The 15,532-nt window shown below is 41.7% G+C and overlaps 1 protein-coding gene across 3 annotated transcripts in view; it reads right to left on the bottom strand.

Moving 5' to 3' along the window:
- LOC118113167 (protocadherin-9) overlaps positions 1 to 15,532 on the bottom strand; it is a 196,100-nt gene that overhangs the window by 130,423 nt on the left and 50,145 nt on the right. For 2 of the 3 annotated variants that reach the window (XM_035162611.2, XM_035162630.2), the window contains exon 3: positions 8,080 to 8,181. The exons of the other annotated variant lie outside the window; for it this stretch is intronic. In XM_035162611.2, coding sequence (XP_035018502.1) covers positions 8,080 to 8,181 — 102 coding nt within the window. The remainder of the gene's footprint in view (positions 1 to 8,079; positions 8,182 to 15,532) is intronic. 3 annotated transcript variants of the gene reach the window in all.

The raw sequence follows: 15,532 nt of genomic DNA, 5'->3' as shown, positions 1-15,532 counted from the left end.
CCAGCTCTGACCCGCCAATTGTGGGCCCTTCTCAGTGGTGGACAGGGGTGAGCACAGGTACACTGACTGGTCAGCAAGCCTCAATGCCCAATATGTTTTGACAGCTTTCTATCATCATCAACAAAAAGCTTTTGTGTAATCTGTGCAGCAGTTGCTGTATAGGATTGTACCATATGTTCTTCACCCCCCCAAGTGCATTATTGAGTCTCTGGCTCCTCCAGCTGCCTTTTGTTGGACCACTTTCGATAGGTACTAACCACCGCGTACTGGGAGCACCACGCAAGACCTGCCATTTTGGAGATGCTCTGATCCAGGCGTCAAGCCACCACAATCTGGCTCATGTCAATGTTTCTCGCGGGTGCTTCCACTCGCTGCCTAGCACTGAGACCAAATAATCAATGTTATCCACTTGACCTGTCAGGGGTTTTAATGCTCGGGCTGATAGGTGTAGAAATGCACCATGCCCCTTAATGCTGCCAAAGCATTAAGATGTAGAGAAGCAGCAATGTACTAAAAACAAAACAGCTGCTGCTCGGCTCACTTCAAGATGCATGAACCGCACTAACGCTTGCCAGTTGCAAACAGGTTACATATTCCTAAATGAATTGGCCGAGCCACAGAGGGTAAAACAAGTCTGGAGCTGTTGTGAGGAAAAGGTCACTGATAATTAGGACACTAATTAATATGTGACCCAGCTGTCTGGCTGACCCACTGTCTACCTGCAACGTGTTAATCACTCTAAGTATTATCTCTTTGTCATACACACACACACACACATACACACATACACACACACACACACACACACACACACACACACACACACACACACACACACACACACATATGGAGGAGAGTAGAAAGGGCAGAGGGGGGGCCACATTTTTCTTCGATGCAATACAGTGCAAACAAAGACATTATGCAATTTCTGGATTTCTTTCCACACATTTGCGCGTCTGTGTCCGCTGATCTCTCACCCTGTTGTATTCAGAGAAGCGTATCCCTGTCCAAGAACCTGGCCCTCTCACTAATGTACCTCCTTGTCAGAGACAAAGGAGTTTTAAGACTGGAGGATTTGGCAGGCTCTACCACTTTCAGGCAATATTTCAACCCATCCATCTCGCTGGGATAATAGAGTGTCCTTGCCTTTCAACGCCTGGAGGAGTGACCAGTTATCACAAGCCACCAGCTCCAATGTTAATAAAACAGGGGATGGGAGGAATCGTGTCGGGGAGGAGAATAAAAAGAAAGAAGGATGGAGAGACGGGTAGAGGAGAAGAGGACGCATGTTATTTTGACAGACGCCTCGCTAAGGTGAGGTTGATCGCAATCGGCGGGCAGTTACAGAGCTGGCAGGAGCTCTCTTTTGACATCTTAGCTTTGGTTTCTATGAAGATAAATTTAGCCCCATCAGATCTCTCGTCAGGCCGCGGGGAGGGGAGGAGAACGGTGCGAGAGGGGAGATGAGAAGAATTGAAGTGGAGAGGTGGGGCATGCAGTGTTAGGCTGATCTAGCTAATGGCCAAACTGACCTTCAGAGAAAGTCGAACAGTAAGAAGAGTAAGTAGTGTGTCATACAAAGTCACTGCAGCTTAATCCAGGTGGCTGCGTTTACTCCTGACTCTACAACCGCCTTGTGATTTAAGGGAGGTAACAAGGGTTCCACTTTAGGTAGAAAAGATGGGTATACTGAAGTATAGCCTTCTTTTTAAACTATACCATTTGAATTTTAAAGTAATGGCTACACAATTTAGTTTGGACACTTATGTAAGCTTTTGTTTTACTCACCACATACTTTGCAACAAAATATTTCCCTAAAAAGGTCCAAACAACAAAGCTTAAGAACACAACCATCAAACCAAGATTGGCACAAGCACAGTGCAAACATCTATGAATTTAACACCAGGCATCTGTCTCCAGTAACAGCCACACACAGCATCAATCTGTCACGAGCAAGTGACAGAGTGCGGATGAATAAGCCCTCATGGGTTTCATTGATTGCTCTGTATGTTTTGAACACAAAGAATCATGTAATATTAGAAGCGTCACAGACGATAGAGGCAAATATGAGAATTAAAATCAATGAAAAGGGAAGTGCTGTTTCACGTGTGATTTGCATTGCAGGAGAAACTACAAATGCCATCTACTTTTGAGACGGCGCGTATTATTGCTGAATATAAACAAATTTAGCTTTCCCACGGTATTTCATTTAGCATAATTTCAATTCTTTTAGCCAGCTTGCACCTCACCATAACATTACTGTGGCGTTTTTCATCATGAATAGTGCATCGAGTACTGGAAAAGCTGACTAAAGCATAGAAATGTATGGAGGCAATATCATTTGGAATTTTAGAAAAGAGCAGAACAGGTTTCATATAAAGTAATATTGCTTGAGGCCTTTCCTCGTCTCTCTGGTTTTATCACATTTACCACTCAATAGTCCGTGGAGCATTTCTCTGCTCGACCTGATTGAGACATAGGCTCAGGCAAACACTCACAATGACAACTGCACCTCTCTCAGGATCACTGCTGAATATCTCCTAAAGTTTCCCTGTCAAAAGAGTCTGTAAAACATGCAGCAGTTTCCAAACCTGAACAAAAAGAGGACTAGTTGTGGAAAATAACAGTTCCGTTCAAAGGCTACCACGATCTAGAATGGGGATTTTTTTTTTTCTACTGGATTTACAGAAGTGTATTCATGCTGTTTAACAGAGGTTTGTTGCTGTGAGGCGTTATTCAGAGTTATGGCTCGGGGAGAGTTCTTGGGATTAGTAAAGAAATTCAAAGGAAATATTGTGTGACAGAGCCACAGCAGTAAATACATAAGAGGCAGGTGATAATCTGTTTTCCTAGATTTAGTCATTTTATTGTAGCGTTTCAAAATGATATTGATTAGTTTTTTTCTTTCTAACTTGCTCGTTGCAGGAACTGTCGGGGTTTCTCTCTGCAATATTGTCAGGTCTCGACCTTAAGGCGCCATGGGACGATGTGTGATGTAATCTGGCACTGTACAAATAACTTGAACCAAACCGAATTACATCAGACAAATAGTCTGACCCTTGAAAAGACTGGTGACAAAACCAAAATGCTGTAAACACCGGTGACAAAGTATGCAAAGCCAAACACATTTAAAGTATATTAAAAAGTACCAGCGTGTATTTGCATTTACAGCAGCAGCAGTTTCTAACATCATGATATTAGTGTCTGAAGTGAACACTTCACAGTTTTACCTTAATGGCCACATTGAGCCAAAACGGTCAATTTTATTTTTGTGAGTGGAATAGAGGAAGGAAACTTGATGATCTCCCATTTCCTGGAAATTGACAGTAGCAGAAGAATACAAGAAGTGCAAGCTAACACATTGTATCCCAGGAAACCCATTGCGGTTATTATTGTAGTATTACTGGCTATTGTATTTCCAAACCCCGTAATGCCTCCTCTCTCATCTCAGCCCGCGCCCAAATATGATTTAGCACTCCATCACGGTCTCTCTGAAAAGTCCAAATACTGTCAACATTAATAGCTCCAAGTGTCTGTACCATTTTGCTAATGTGATTTCCAGGCTTGGTCAATAAGTACATTTCAGAGAGTAATACGTTTATCCTGCGTGTAAACCTCGTAACCGTATTTGTCATTGGCTCATTTTCAGCCTCCACGGTGACACCTACAGGGATTGTTTCTGACAACACGCCTAATGTCACCTTGATGCAGTGGAGGCTCACAAAACCGCCGCGATACAGGCGCACAGGGTGACGTGTCCCTTTTAAAGGTCACATTTTTACACAATCCTCCCAAGTTGTATACATTTTATTGGGTATTGTGAATAATAAAAAAAAAAGGGGGAAGGACTGCATCACGGTTTATTTTTAGTGGCGTACAGAAAATTCTTGTGGGCATCGTTGATATTTTAATACCTTTGGAAGCTCCAGTGCTGCAGATACTGGTAATAGATACATGTGGCAATGAATATATTGATCCTTGTGTGTTTGGGGACCACAGAAAAACTCCCAATAAATCAATATGAAGTCCACATGGAATCTATTCTGGATAATGCATTTCTCCTGCTCCTGCAACACCACGACACAGTTTGTTAAACAGGTGTGACCTGTTTACGGACTTAAGATACTTAAGCCTCCCTCCCTCCCATTTCTATTTCTAGAAAAAAATAACTTATTCCTTGTTGGAAGTGTGTGTCTGTGTGACCAAGGACGACTCCACACTCCCAGTGATTCACCAACCACTAGATGGAATCATTTCAGCCAGCTGTGCCATTTCACGTAAGCTGTTGCCATTCTCCCAGCCCCCCGCCCTCACAGAACAACAACTCCCTGATGCACTCCGAATGACAGAGGAAAGGAAATTATCGAACACCAATACAATAAAGCTGTCTGGTAACTTAATAGGGCTGCTGAGTAGGGGCACCGTGGCCATCTTGCTTTGAGGCGATAATGAGAGTCATCATTCCCTCCTGGGCTGGAAGAAAGGGGCCTCCTTTGTGGTGATGGTGTGCGAGTGTGAATGCATGTGTGTGTGTGTGTGTGGGAGAGAGCGAGAGAGGGTGTGAGTGTGTGTGTGTGTGTGCATGTGTGTGTGTTTATCTCTGAGCTTCTTTAGTCCAGTGAGGCCCAATAAGCAAACAACGCAGTGCTTTAACGAAGCCAGTGAGATCTCCCATTGACTACAGCTTGGGAGAGATCTCTGAGACATCCCGTTCATTAAATCAGACTAAAGCCAAAATATTGACATTGGAAGCTTCGGGGAGACACAAAACACAGACTGCTCCATATATCATATCACAGCTCCCTCAGCCATTTGTATGTTTGAGGAATAAGTCTGAGGTTGATAAAAAAAAAAAAAAAGGAAGCTGTCTCTCTGCAAACACCACATCTGGATCTTAACATGAATTCTGATCCAATAACAGAAGCCGTAATGATGTATTTGTACAAGTGACGAGGTGCTGCATTACCGGCAGACTGGTACTCGCGAGACTCGTTCATCAATCTTCAAACAAAGGGCGATTTTCCTGTTTATTTGCTTTACATCAGTGGTGGGTTTTTTCCATTTGATGAAATCGTACTAATTCAGGAGCGCTGCCTACAAGCAGCTTTGTGTTCTTTAAAAAGAGATCCTGAGGGAAACCATCAGAGGTATTTACATGTAGAGTTGCTGCATCTTTAGTTATTTAATAAGCATCATGATGTATTGTGTAGGACGAGAGAGAGAGAGTAAGCAAAAAGGAGTCTCAGTTTCTTACTCTCCAGTGTAAATCGGGATGGCAAGGAAGAGGAACATCATGGTGTGTATCACTATAGGGTCTAAATTCAACATATAAGTATGTACGGAGCATCGTATATAAAAATGGACGACAGGACGGCTCCCCAAAAGTGAAGCCAAAGCACCTTGATTGCCCTCTGGTGGCTGGCTGCAGAATAAAATCATAAATCGTGCCTCCTCCATGTTAGCAAATGGGACACGGGCCAAACTGAAAAAATCGAAACACAAGGATGGTTTCTATCTTTCATTTTAGGTAGTTCATCACACCTAAGTATGTTCAAGGGTTTAAAGTTTGTTGGTTTTAATTAGTTCTTTGGGGCTGTAAAAACCTTCATGATTAACAGCTGACTCGTGATTGGTCAAGCGCATGTGTCCGGGATGTTTTGGCTCTCTTTCTGGCTAGCGAGAGGAAGTGGACATGAGTCTTTTGTCTATTGTCTATGGTTGGAAGCTGCATATATTAGTGTGTATGGTGTGGAGGGACAAGCAGAAGTCAAAAAGCATCATGTGCTTGCAAATGTATTAAGGGAGGGGGGGGGGTGATGTAATCAAGCATGGCGGGCCAATTCAAAGGAAGCTGCTCACATAGCACATCAACAGAAATAAGTTTCTGATGTCTTTCTGCTCCAATAATGCACATACACTGTTTTCTTTGTCTCAAACTGAGTCAAGCTCACACAGGAATGACACAGAAATAACAGCTTGGTACAGCTCTCAGTGAGTTTTACGATGATATAGGGCTCTCGTGTCATACTCAGGGATTCATTTAATAGTTTACCTGTTGTGATGACTGTAGCCTCTTTAATTTAGTACATAACACAGCACAGGGAATCCGATCCCAGCCCACGGGAGTTTGGGTAAGGGGGACTTGGCTTCCCCGTGTTTACGCCGTGTCTATATCCCTGTCTTGTTTGCTTTCCCCATTTGCTGATTGTGAACCCAAGGGTGCACAACAGGTGTTACATTTTTAATGCAATGAAAACTGAGACCGCTATTAGGGATAGAGGATGATTTGTAAAAACAAAAAGTTATAAAACTGTTGTCTCTCCTTTAGTGTAAATACTGTGAGCTATGTTACAGTATATTTACATTTCTATGCTGCAATTAATGAGTGTGGTTCAGCGCATTTTGGGTTTATCAGTTCTGCCACAATCACTCAGCTGTAGTTCACACAATAACAACTTATGGGCAATGATATAAATATGCTTGGAATGAGTACAGACAAAAACACACCATGCAAATAATGCAATTATGAAGAATGGATACACAGATTGAAAATTAAATATCTTCTGACAGAAAGATAGTGTTAGTAGATTGGTGTTTGGTAGGTGTGGGTTGATTAATGCTGCACGCTATGTTTGCATTACTCTAGTTAACGTGCGTTAATCAAGTTGGTCGTCAGAGGCCACTGAGCTGAGTCCCAGAATGCACGCAGCACGCTCTGATGCAGCCTGATGCGGAGGGTCCACCGGCCCGCCACGACAAATCCTACTTAGTTTATAAATGCAGAACCACCGTGTGTAAACACTGTCCAGATCGCCCACTATGACACATGCTTATAGTCTTTATAAGTGGTTCAACATTTCTCAGCTCTGTACTCAGTGATCGCTATTACTGTTGAACAGACATTCAGCACAAATATAAACAATATATACGAACCGGCCAAGGCGAGACACTGGACGACATGAGCAGAGAACGAACAGAACAGAAACCTAACTACAAGCTATAAAAAAGCAATAAAATTGAAACTCTGCATCCCTCACGCTAGGTTAATTACATGAATAACTTCAACTAACCTAATTAGTGGAAACATTCAGTGGTCTTCCGGCTAACTAGCCGATACTAAGGAAAGATCCAGCACATAGACGGCCCCATTACACAGCTGACTTACCGTTACATTTCCTTTTAATTATCTTCAATTGTCTGCCACCATAAACCAAGTATACAGCTGTGAAATGATTCTAGGTACAGTATGTTGTATGCTGTTTCAGATTGGTTCAGATTGATACCAACCTTTTATGAGTTGAAAGAAGCAGTGAGTGAACTTGTGTAATACATTAATCAGCCATAACATTAAAACTATAGTCACCTGTTTTATTGTTAAGGCTGATCTGGATAGATAGATAGATAGATAGATAGATAGATAGATAGATAGATAGATAGATAGATAATACTCTCCCATCACCACTGCCGTATACACATGATGAGTAAGGAGTTTACGGACAACAAATTGTGGTTTACAATGGAGGCAGAATATATCGAGACGCCCAGTTTACAAGAAAGCCTCCCCATGTTGATATAGTGCAGTTTATAACAGAGAGTAAGAAAAACTGACATCATTAACATTCGCCAGTATGCAAGCGCAGCAACACAAGCAAACCTCCTCCAACCCCCAGATGACTATCAAGCGCTGTGTTTCCTAAGCATGGAGGTAATGAGACAAATACTTATTACTCAAGTAAAAATGGCATGAATATTAGCATCGCATTAGGCCTTGAGTTTAATGATGTTGTAAGTACAATATGTCACAGTAACTAAGAGGCAAAAATACTTAAACATTGTATGGGGAGGGAGAAAAATGTGAAGACAGCAGAGTGTGTGTGGGTGCAGCCTCACACGGGAGCATGCATGAGCATGGATGGAGTCATGAATGAGGAAATCATAATGAATCTAACAGTTCATAACTGAGCTTAACATGCCATTGCGGGGAATGGTGAACATAATTTGAAGTTATTAAAAAGAATGACTCGTGATAAGTGAATCTATGGTGATTATTCAGTGAGAAACGGGACCGGTGGTACTCACTAAAGGGGTGCAAGGGGTCCAGTACTCAGGGTTCAGCTCAGCTCGTGGACGAAGGTCCAGATATTCAGGGTTCAGTTCAGTTCGGGCACGAGTTAATGTTCCCTTCGAGGAGAAGTTGGGAAAAAATTCAGTTAGAATCGGCTGCTTAGCTTTGGTTGGTTTATCCTTTATACAAATAGTTATGGACGGAAACTGATTAGTTCACAGAGCCCACAAACCCCAAAAATGTTTCACTCCACTGCCAAGAAAATTACACACAATGGGAAATCCAATTCATCATTTGTGTCAGAATAATTCTCGATATAGCATGATTCTAGTGTGTTCTCTTTTGATAATGTCAAGATAAAACAACTGCAATCAATTTTATTTATATAGCACCAGATCATAGCAGTTATCTCACAGCATTTGTCACGTAGGGCAGATCTAGATCATATAGTCTTCACAGTATTATTAGACCCAACATTCAGTTTGAGCAAGCACATGGTGACAGTAGAGAGGAAAACTCTTTCTAACAGGTAGAAACCTGGAGCTGTACAGAAGTGGGCGTCCATCTGCCTCGATCGGTAATAAAGATATACCATTAGCTAGAAATCATTAACTAAGACTATTCACTGTAGAGCAATTAAAAATGTCAATTAAACATTCCACAATGAATTTTCAACAAGAATGCATATACATTTAAGAGCAGATTATATTCAGAACGATGTTGGAATCCAGTTTTCCACTCCTTATGGCCTAAATGACAGGCCAGGGGAATGGGCTGAATCTGCCGGGCCCCATGAGGTCTATGATGTATACTGTAATTATCTGCTGATTCTGAAAATGGCTGTGTGTAATGAGGCTACGCTGCATGAAGCCCCAGGCATAAATCACTGTCTTTAACTGACTTCCAGATGACCAACAACAACACAGAGCGGAAACAGGGGGGAAGGAGGGAGTGGGTTATCTGGGCTGCAGCGCTATAGAATGCAACTTGTGTTTGTTATCAGCAAAGGCCATATTGATGGCCAGACCTGCTTACTTAAGACATTTCTCTGTCTCCCAAAAATAGTCGACTCACGTGCATTTATTCTTTTTTTTTTCTTTTCGTCTGTTTACGATTTGGCCATGAATGTATTAACTGCATGCGGCTTTATTTAGCAATACCGAGGGATTTGAAGATTGTCTGCTGTCATTGGCTTGAAACAGTTTCCCTCGTCTCTCACACACATGCAGATAAACAAGAAAACAGCAACAACATCACACAACACACACACACACACACACACACACACACACACACACATTCTTTGAATATAAAGTCAGAGAAGTTTTCAATTTACATACATTCTCATTCAACAATGACTTATGGCATATATACATATATAGGAGTATCGTGGCCCATGCACAGATTTGTGTTGAAAGTAATATACTGTACAATTCTAGCAGATTGGACAGAATGGCCTCTTAACAATTAACTCCACAGAATAGTAATAGAATTAATAATTTCATCAGCGAATATTAACAAGAAAAAGTCACAACTGGAGCCCATCTTTAGATTTCAGTGTGCAGTTACAGCCTGAATTATTTCTGGTTACCCAAGGTACCGCATCTGAATTGAGGAGAAAGCAAAGTTGTTCTTAAAATGTGAGGATCGTTCCTTAAGTGTACAGTTCTAATGGGACACATCACACCACAAGCTACAGTTTCTTTTGTTGATGAAAGGGCACGACAGACATAATCACAGCATGTTCAAAATGATCGAAGCCGCTTGAAGATTAACCAGAGAATCAATACAACATTTTGTGAGTGCAAAGTCTAAAGTGTCAAACACAAACAAACAGAGCCACAGTTATTGACTAATGTGTGTCTTAGCCAGCAGCAGATATTTTCCTCATTAAAAATTACCCCCCTTTTTCTGACTTGAGCCTTTTAAAAGCCAGGTTCCTCGTAAAAAGTGCAAATAAGAGATGCATTTTAATTAGCAATATTATTCTTAAATATGAACATGACGCGCTGGTTAGCAAACAAACACGATGACATTATAGTGACTAATGTCATTAAAGAACCTGTACACAGATATGCCTCAAACCTGCAGTACTTTACTATAAAACTACAGCATGTAGATATATCCTGTAGTGTGGCTCTGGTGAAGATGTACCTTGAAGTCGTTTACAAGTGAGTGTAGTATACAGCCTATGTATTTGTAATGTAATAACATTATGGCCTCAACATTTACTGACGTAGAGTTTATCCAACATCCTGTCATTACCCTTAAAAATTGCTGAATTAGGGAAATTAAGAAATGTTTTAAAATACCAGACATTTTCTAAGAAAGAAAAATGTTGATTTGTAGATTCTCTGTGTTCAACAGTCTGATGCAATGAAACATTCACATCTACTCATCCATGTATTTGTAAACAATGTATAACATTATGTTATATTGAAAATGTAGCTGTTATAATGTGTTTTAAAAGTAAATTAACGTGTTAAAATCAACATTGCACTCCTAAAATGTGTGAAGACCATTTAAACATGAAACCTTTCTCACGTTTCCAACACAGATTGCAGAAAGATGAGGAAAATATCTCATTACGCATAATACATTCCACTTGTCTGTCTAATTAATAGCAGTCCTTCTCCATAAACTGCTCAGAATGTGAGATCATTTATTAGTATCTAGCCATTTATCACCAGTGTGAAAAGTGACAGAGAGAGGGAAGTGAAAGTTGGCACATTATAATTGATCATTTTTCACTCCGCGATGTCAGAGTCACGGTTGTAAATCCTCGGTTGCGGCATGTGATACTGTCAACACTGACAACAGAAATCAGGTGCATGAATGAAACAAGATATTGAGAGTGATCGAGCGCTGGCGGTGACGTGAGGTTTTCATACAGGGTCCAACGTTTTGGATCGAAACGTCGCCGCAACGGATAAACAGATCGAGCTGTGGAGGCATCGAGGGGCCGTGTTCTCTTTGATCCAGCACTCGTGGTGCAGTTTGATGGTGCACACGTGTTTCTTCTTCATTTACCTGGAAATGAGAATTAATTTAATATTTGGACGTCTTAATTTTTACTGTCAGACGAGGTGTAATGTTCCGTCTGCTGGGTTTACAGTAGGTGATTTGGTCTGTTTCAAAGAAAATTGATTCAAGGTAATTGAACCAGTTGAGAGGCTGAAGAGACTGAAGGTGGCATGACTAATGGAGAGTCCCACACTGAAACTCCAGTGATTTGCAGTGTTGTGGGGGTGGTTGCGTTACAAATGGATGCCAAAATGAGACAGAAATTAAACCAGAAGTGCATAATAATGAAGAGCCTATGCTCACTGACTCTTGGCCGTTCTGTGGCTCGAGGCATGTTGCACAACCACTTGGCCGTGGAGAAGAGTTGAGGAATATATTTTATTTGATGTGGGTGGGACTGGCAACCCCCACATTTCCAGTTACATCCCAACAGTCTGGACCTCCCAAGAAGAAACTGATCTCTTTGTGTCTGAGATGCAGCATCATGACGAGGAAATATATGGCGTGTTAAAATTGGACGTACAGATGTTTGGTCATTCTCCAGAGAAACCACTGCTCAATTCAAGAACAGGTTGAATGATATTAGAGCCTCTCTGGACCGGTGGTGGACAGCAGGGGGAGTTTTACAGCAGGAAGGGGCATCCAACAGTCACTCCCTGATATCGTCAGAGGGTGCCGACACATCAAGCGTTCTCATTTCACACATCCCGGTGCACAATCTTTGCTGGATGACACGATCATTCACACAATAAACACTTACAATTTCAAATGAAAGATGTTACTTTCCCCTGCTAGATAGAATGGCTAACACCCAAAAATGAATTCAAATTAACTCCCCATTTTTTGGATAGGATGGGTTTTATGCGATTGGCTGAGCAATACAAGTTCAAATCTATCAGGAAAAACATCTAAAATGTCTATACCTGTATCTGTGCAGGGTAAGTGGGGGTTTGGAAAACCATTCCAGGATGCACTGGGCAAGAGACAGCACACACTGGGAAGGCTGCCATTCCGGGGGAAAGCACAAACCAACAATGTTTACGGCCAAGAGTTTGCAGTTTACTGTAACTGCAGGTGATTAATTTGATGGAGCACGTGAAATGTTAAAAATTCAAATGAAGTACTTGATCTGTCTCCTGTAGCTAAGGAAGTTGTTCTCACTGTAGCTGCTTTGGATGAAATATGCAAATGTAAGTGTGTAATTTGTAGTTGTATGGTTTTCAATGGTTCAGTAGCGGTTCATATTTAAAGCTTACCTTTACCACGAACCACTTGTATTGTTTTTAATTATGCTAATATGGTGCAGAGAAGTCAACGCACTTCAACTTCAACACAACACAACACAACCAAATAGACAAGTGTATCTCTCACAACACAAATAAATGCAGAAAGGACGAAAAGTGTTTCTATGGGACAAAAGACGCAGTACGAATAAAACTAGGTTAACAGCCGATATCTGTAATAATATCTGACATGTGTGATCATTTTCCAGCACCGCTGACCAGAAGCCGACTTCAGTAAAAGTTACGAAGCATTGTCAACGTGTCCAGGCTGGGTTCATGTTTGTATGTGCTACTTACAACATGTCTCTGTCATCATGAGGATGTCGAAGTAGTTTTCTTAATTTGCATGTTTCATATTGTCTAATTGGATGAGTTTTCTCCAGTTGCCCTGCGTTGACCTGTAGACTCGGTGCAAAATGACCTTTGTGACCAACATGTTAAGGTAGGAACAACAACATTCTGCTGAAGGTCTCTGCAGACTTGTGAAGTTGCCATGCTGAACTCGTCTGTGGGCCGTGGGCTGAGAAGGTGAGCTTCATTAGGGGGATAAAACACACTTTAATTAGCTTTACCATTGGTCTAGCCCTGCCAAGCCTTCCCAGTCACAGCAGACCTTTAGTTCTGTTTAATTACCTCTGAGATACCACTGTGTGCACTCTTCCCTGACATCACAAGACAGCATTCCTTATTCAACAAGTGTGTGTGTGTGTGTGTGTGTGTGTGTGTGTGTGTGTGTGTGTGTGTGTGTGTGTGTGTGTGTGTGTGTGTGTGTGTGCAAAAAACAAATAAACATGTTTACCTTGTGACTATGGTGCTGTGAGACTCACGAGGGAAAAAACAATACTTACACTAAATGTACAACTCATTCAGAAGCTCTTTAGGTATCTAAATAAATAATGAACATTTATTTATTTATTGGCTAATTACATGCATGTATCAGCACCATTAGTATTTGAATTTTATCATTTTAACTGTAAAAAAAAAACGTTTTTCTGAGATTGATTAAAGGGTCACTATTAAAAGACTGGAAGCTGGAGTCATGTGACCAGATGATCTACAACATTGAGCATATTTCACTTGTAGTAGTGTTAATAGTTAACACTTACAGCACAGTAAAATCAATCACGGCATCATCTGACTTGCCTCTGGAAATTGCCCAGTATGGGCTGATATATTATGGCAATAATCGCCCTGTGCTGGCACGGCTGTCTGTGCCTTAGCGGCCCGCTGACTTACAGTCGGAGCTGTGTTGATGCAAATGAGCCCATAAAACGGCCCCTGTGAGGGGAATCTCCCTCTGGACATCAGATGGAGATCAGCTGAACCGTATTGTCTCTTATTCCCCAATCCAATCCCTCCGTTATACGCAATAATGTGATTAGCATCCGCGACAGCGTTGCCAGTTGTCTGGTCACCTTGTGAGAGTGTATGTGTGTGTGTGTGTGTGTCTTCCTGTACTTATATCTTGGTGAGGACCACTTTAAGCATAGACCCGACAGAGTGAGGACATTTTTGTTTGAGGGCAAGGCTTGGTTGTAGGGTTAGGGTTAGAATTAGGTTTAGGTTTAGGTTAGGATTGGGGTCAGGGTAAGGCATTTAGTTTAGATGATTAGAGTTAGGGTAAGGGGCTAGGGAATGTGTTATGTCAATGAATGTCCTCACTAAGATAGAAGTAAAAATATGAGTGTGTGTGTGTGTGTGTGTGTGTGTGCGTCTTGTAGACACCTACTGTAGCAGAGGTAGTACAGAGTAGTACAGAGATGCTTGTACATTGGCAGATGTGTATCTGTCTGTGGATGGATATTGTTGCTGTGACTTTGACAGATATACAGTCACCAAACCTGACAGGTGTAAAGCAGAGATCAAAATGAATGCCGAGTTGGAAGATGGCTGTTGTCCTCCTCGTGGGCCAGAACGTGGTGCCTGTCACTGTGTTGACGAGCATCGCTGCTCTAGTTTAGTGTTATTTTTTAAGCTGGTTTGATTTGCCGGGACTCCACCGCTGAACAATAAAATGAATGCCCAGCAGTGGCGGGGTGATGCTGTTTGGATGCAAAGAAAGGCAAAGTGCGCAATGCAAAGAAAAATGAACTGAAGGGAAGGAAATTGGTTATGATTAGAAAACGAGAGCGCACAAGAGTGTGCTACTAACTTATTTATACTAAGCTGTTGAGATGGCTGGAACGAGAAAATCTGTGATTATCATTCTTTGATTTGCAAAGCCGCGCGGTGATTGGCCGTTCCTTTGGTGGCGGCGTTAAACTTTATGTTTATAGGTCCCAGTGTTAAGCCCATTTCCACGCTCCCCATTCCGCACACTAAGTATTGACATTCCATTTAAGTTGACGACAGTGAGGAGGTTTTTTTTTTATGACAGAAATGTAATGGAAGTGCATGCAGTGGCATTGCAGTAAAAAACATCACACAATTACAAGGACATCTTTTGCATAGTTGCCGAGTCGAGAGGATATGCAGGATGTACCTCTGCTTTGTTCAGAGAGAAGCGAGGGAGAGGGATTCATCTCAGCCCTTTAGCCCTCTGCTGTATTAAAACACATACAAAAACAGACTTTTTCCTCCTATAATGAAAAAGACCCCAGTGTGTACGTGTGTTTGTTTGTTTGTTCTCACAATAATTATTATACTGATTATGTTTGATATGGTAATTAATTACACGATATTAAAAGTGCCCCTGCTACATGTAAATGAACACAGACACAATGTCTCAAGTGTGTCTGGAGAGGGGGGGGGGGAACTAAATGTAATCCTGTGGACTGGTTATTCAATGAAGGTGTTTTGTGAGTGAATTGAAAACAAATTAGGTTAAAGTCTTGTGACAGGATAAACAAAACCTTGATCAATTAAGTGGTTGAAAGAGACAGCGGTCCGACACTCAATGGGGGCAGGCTGGCTGCTACAGTTTCCTGCTTGAGCCACAGAGAAGCATTGATTCCCCCCCGGCACCCTGTCCTTGTCATTACAGTCGATGCCGAGGCCGGCCCAAACCATTTCCAACAAACCTCAAATGGCTTCAAGGAATCCAGTCGGACTTGTGGCAGAATCATAATGAGCAGATTGTATGAATTTGCAGTGCGCGGACGAGAAGGCAGAATGCTGCAGGTCGCCCGGAGAACACCGCGAATGCATTAAAAAAACAATC

This window comes from Hippoglossus stenolepis, chromosome 1, assembly GCF_022539355.2.
Source record: "Hippoglossus stenolepis isolate QCI-W04-F060 chromosome 1, HSTE1.2, whole genome shotgun sequence".
Lineage (NCBI taxonomy): Eukaryota > Metazoa > Chordata > Actinopteri > Pleuronectiformes > Pleuronectidae > Hippoglossus > Hippoglossus stenolepis.
This window is presented reverse-complemented; position numbering and strand designations above follow the sequence as displayed.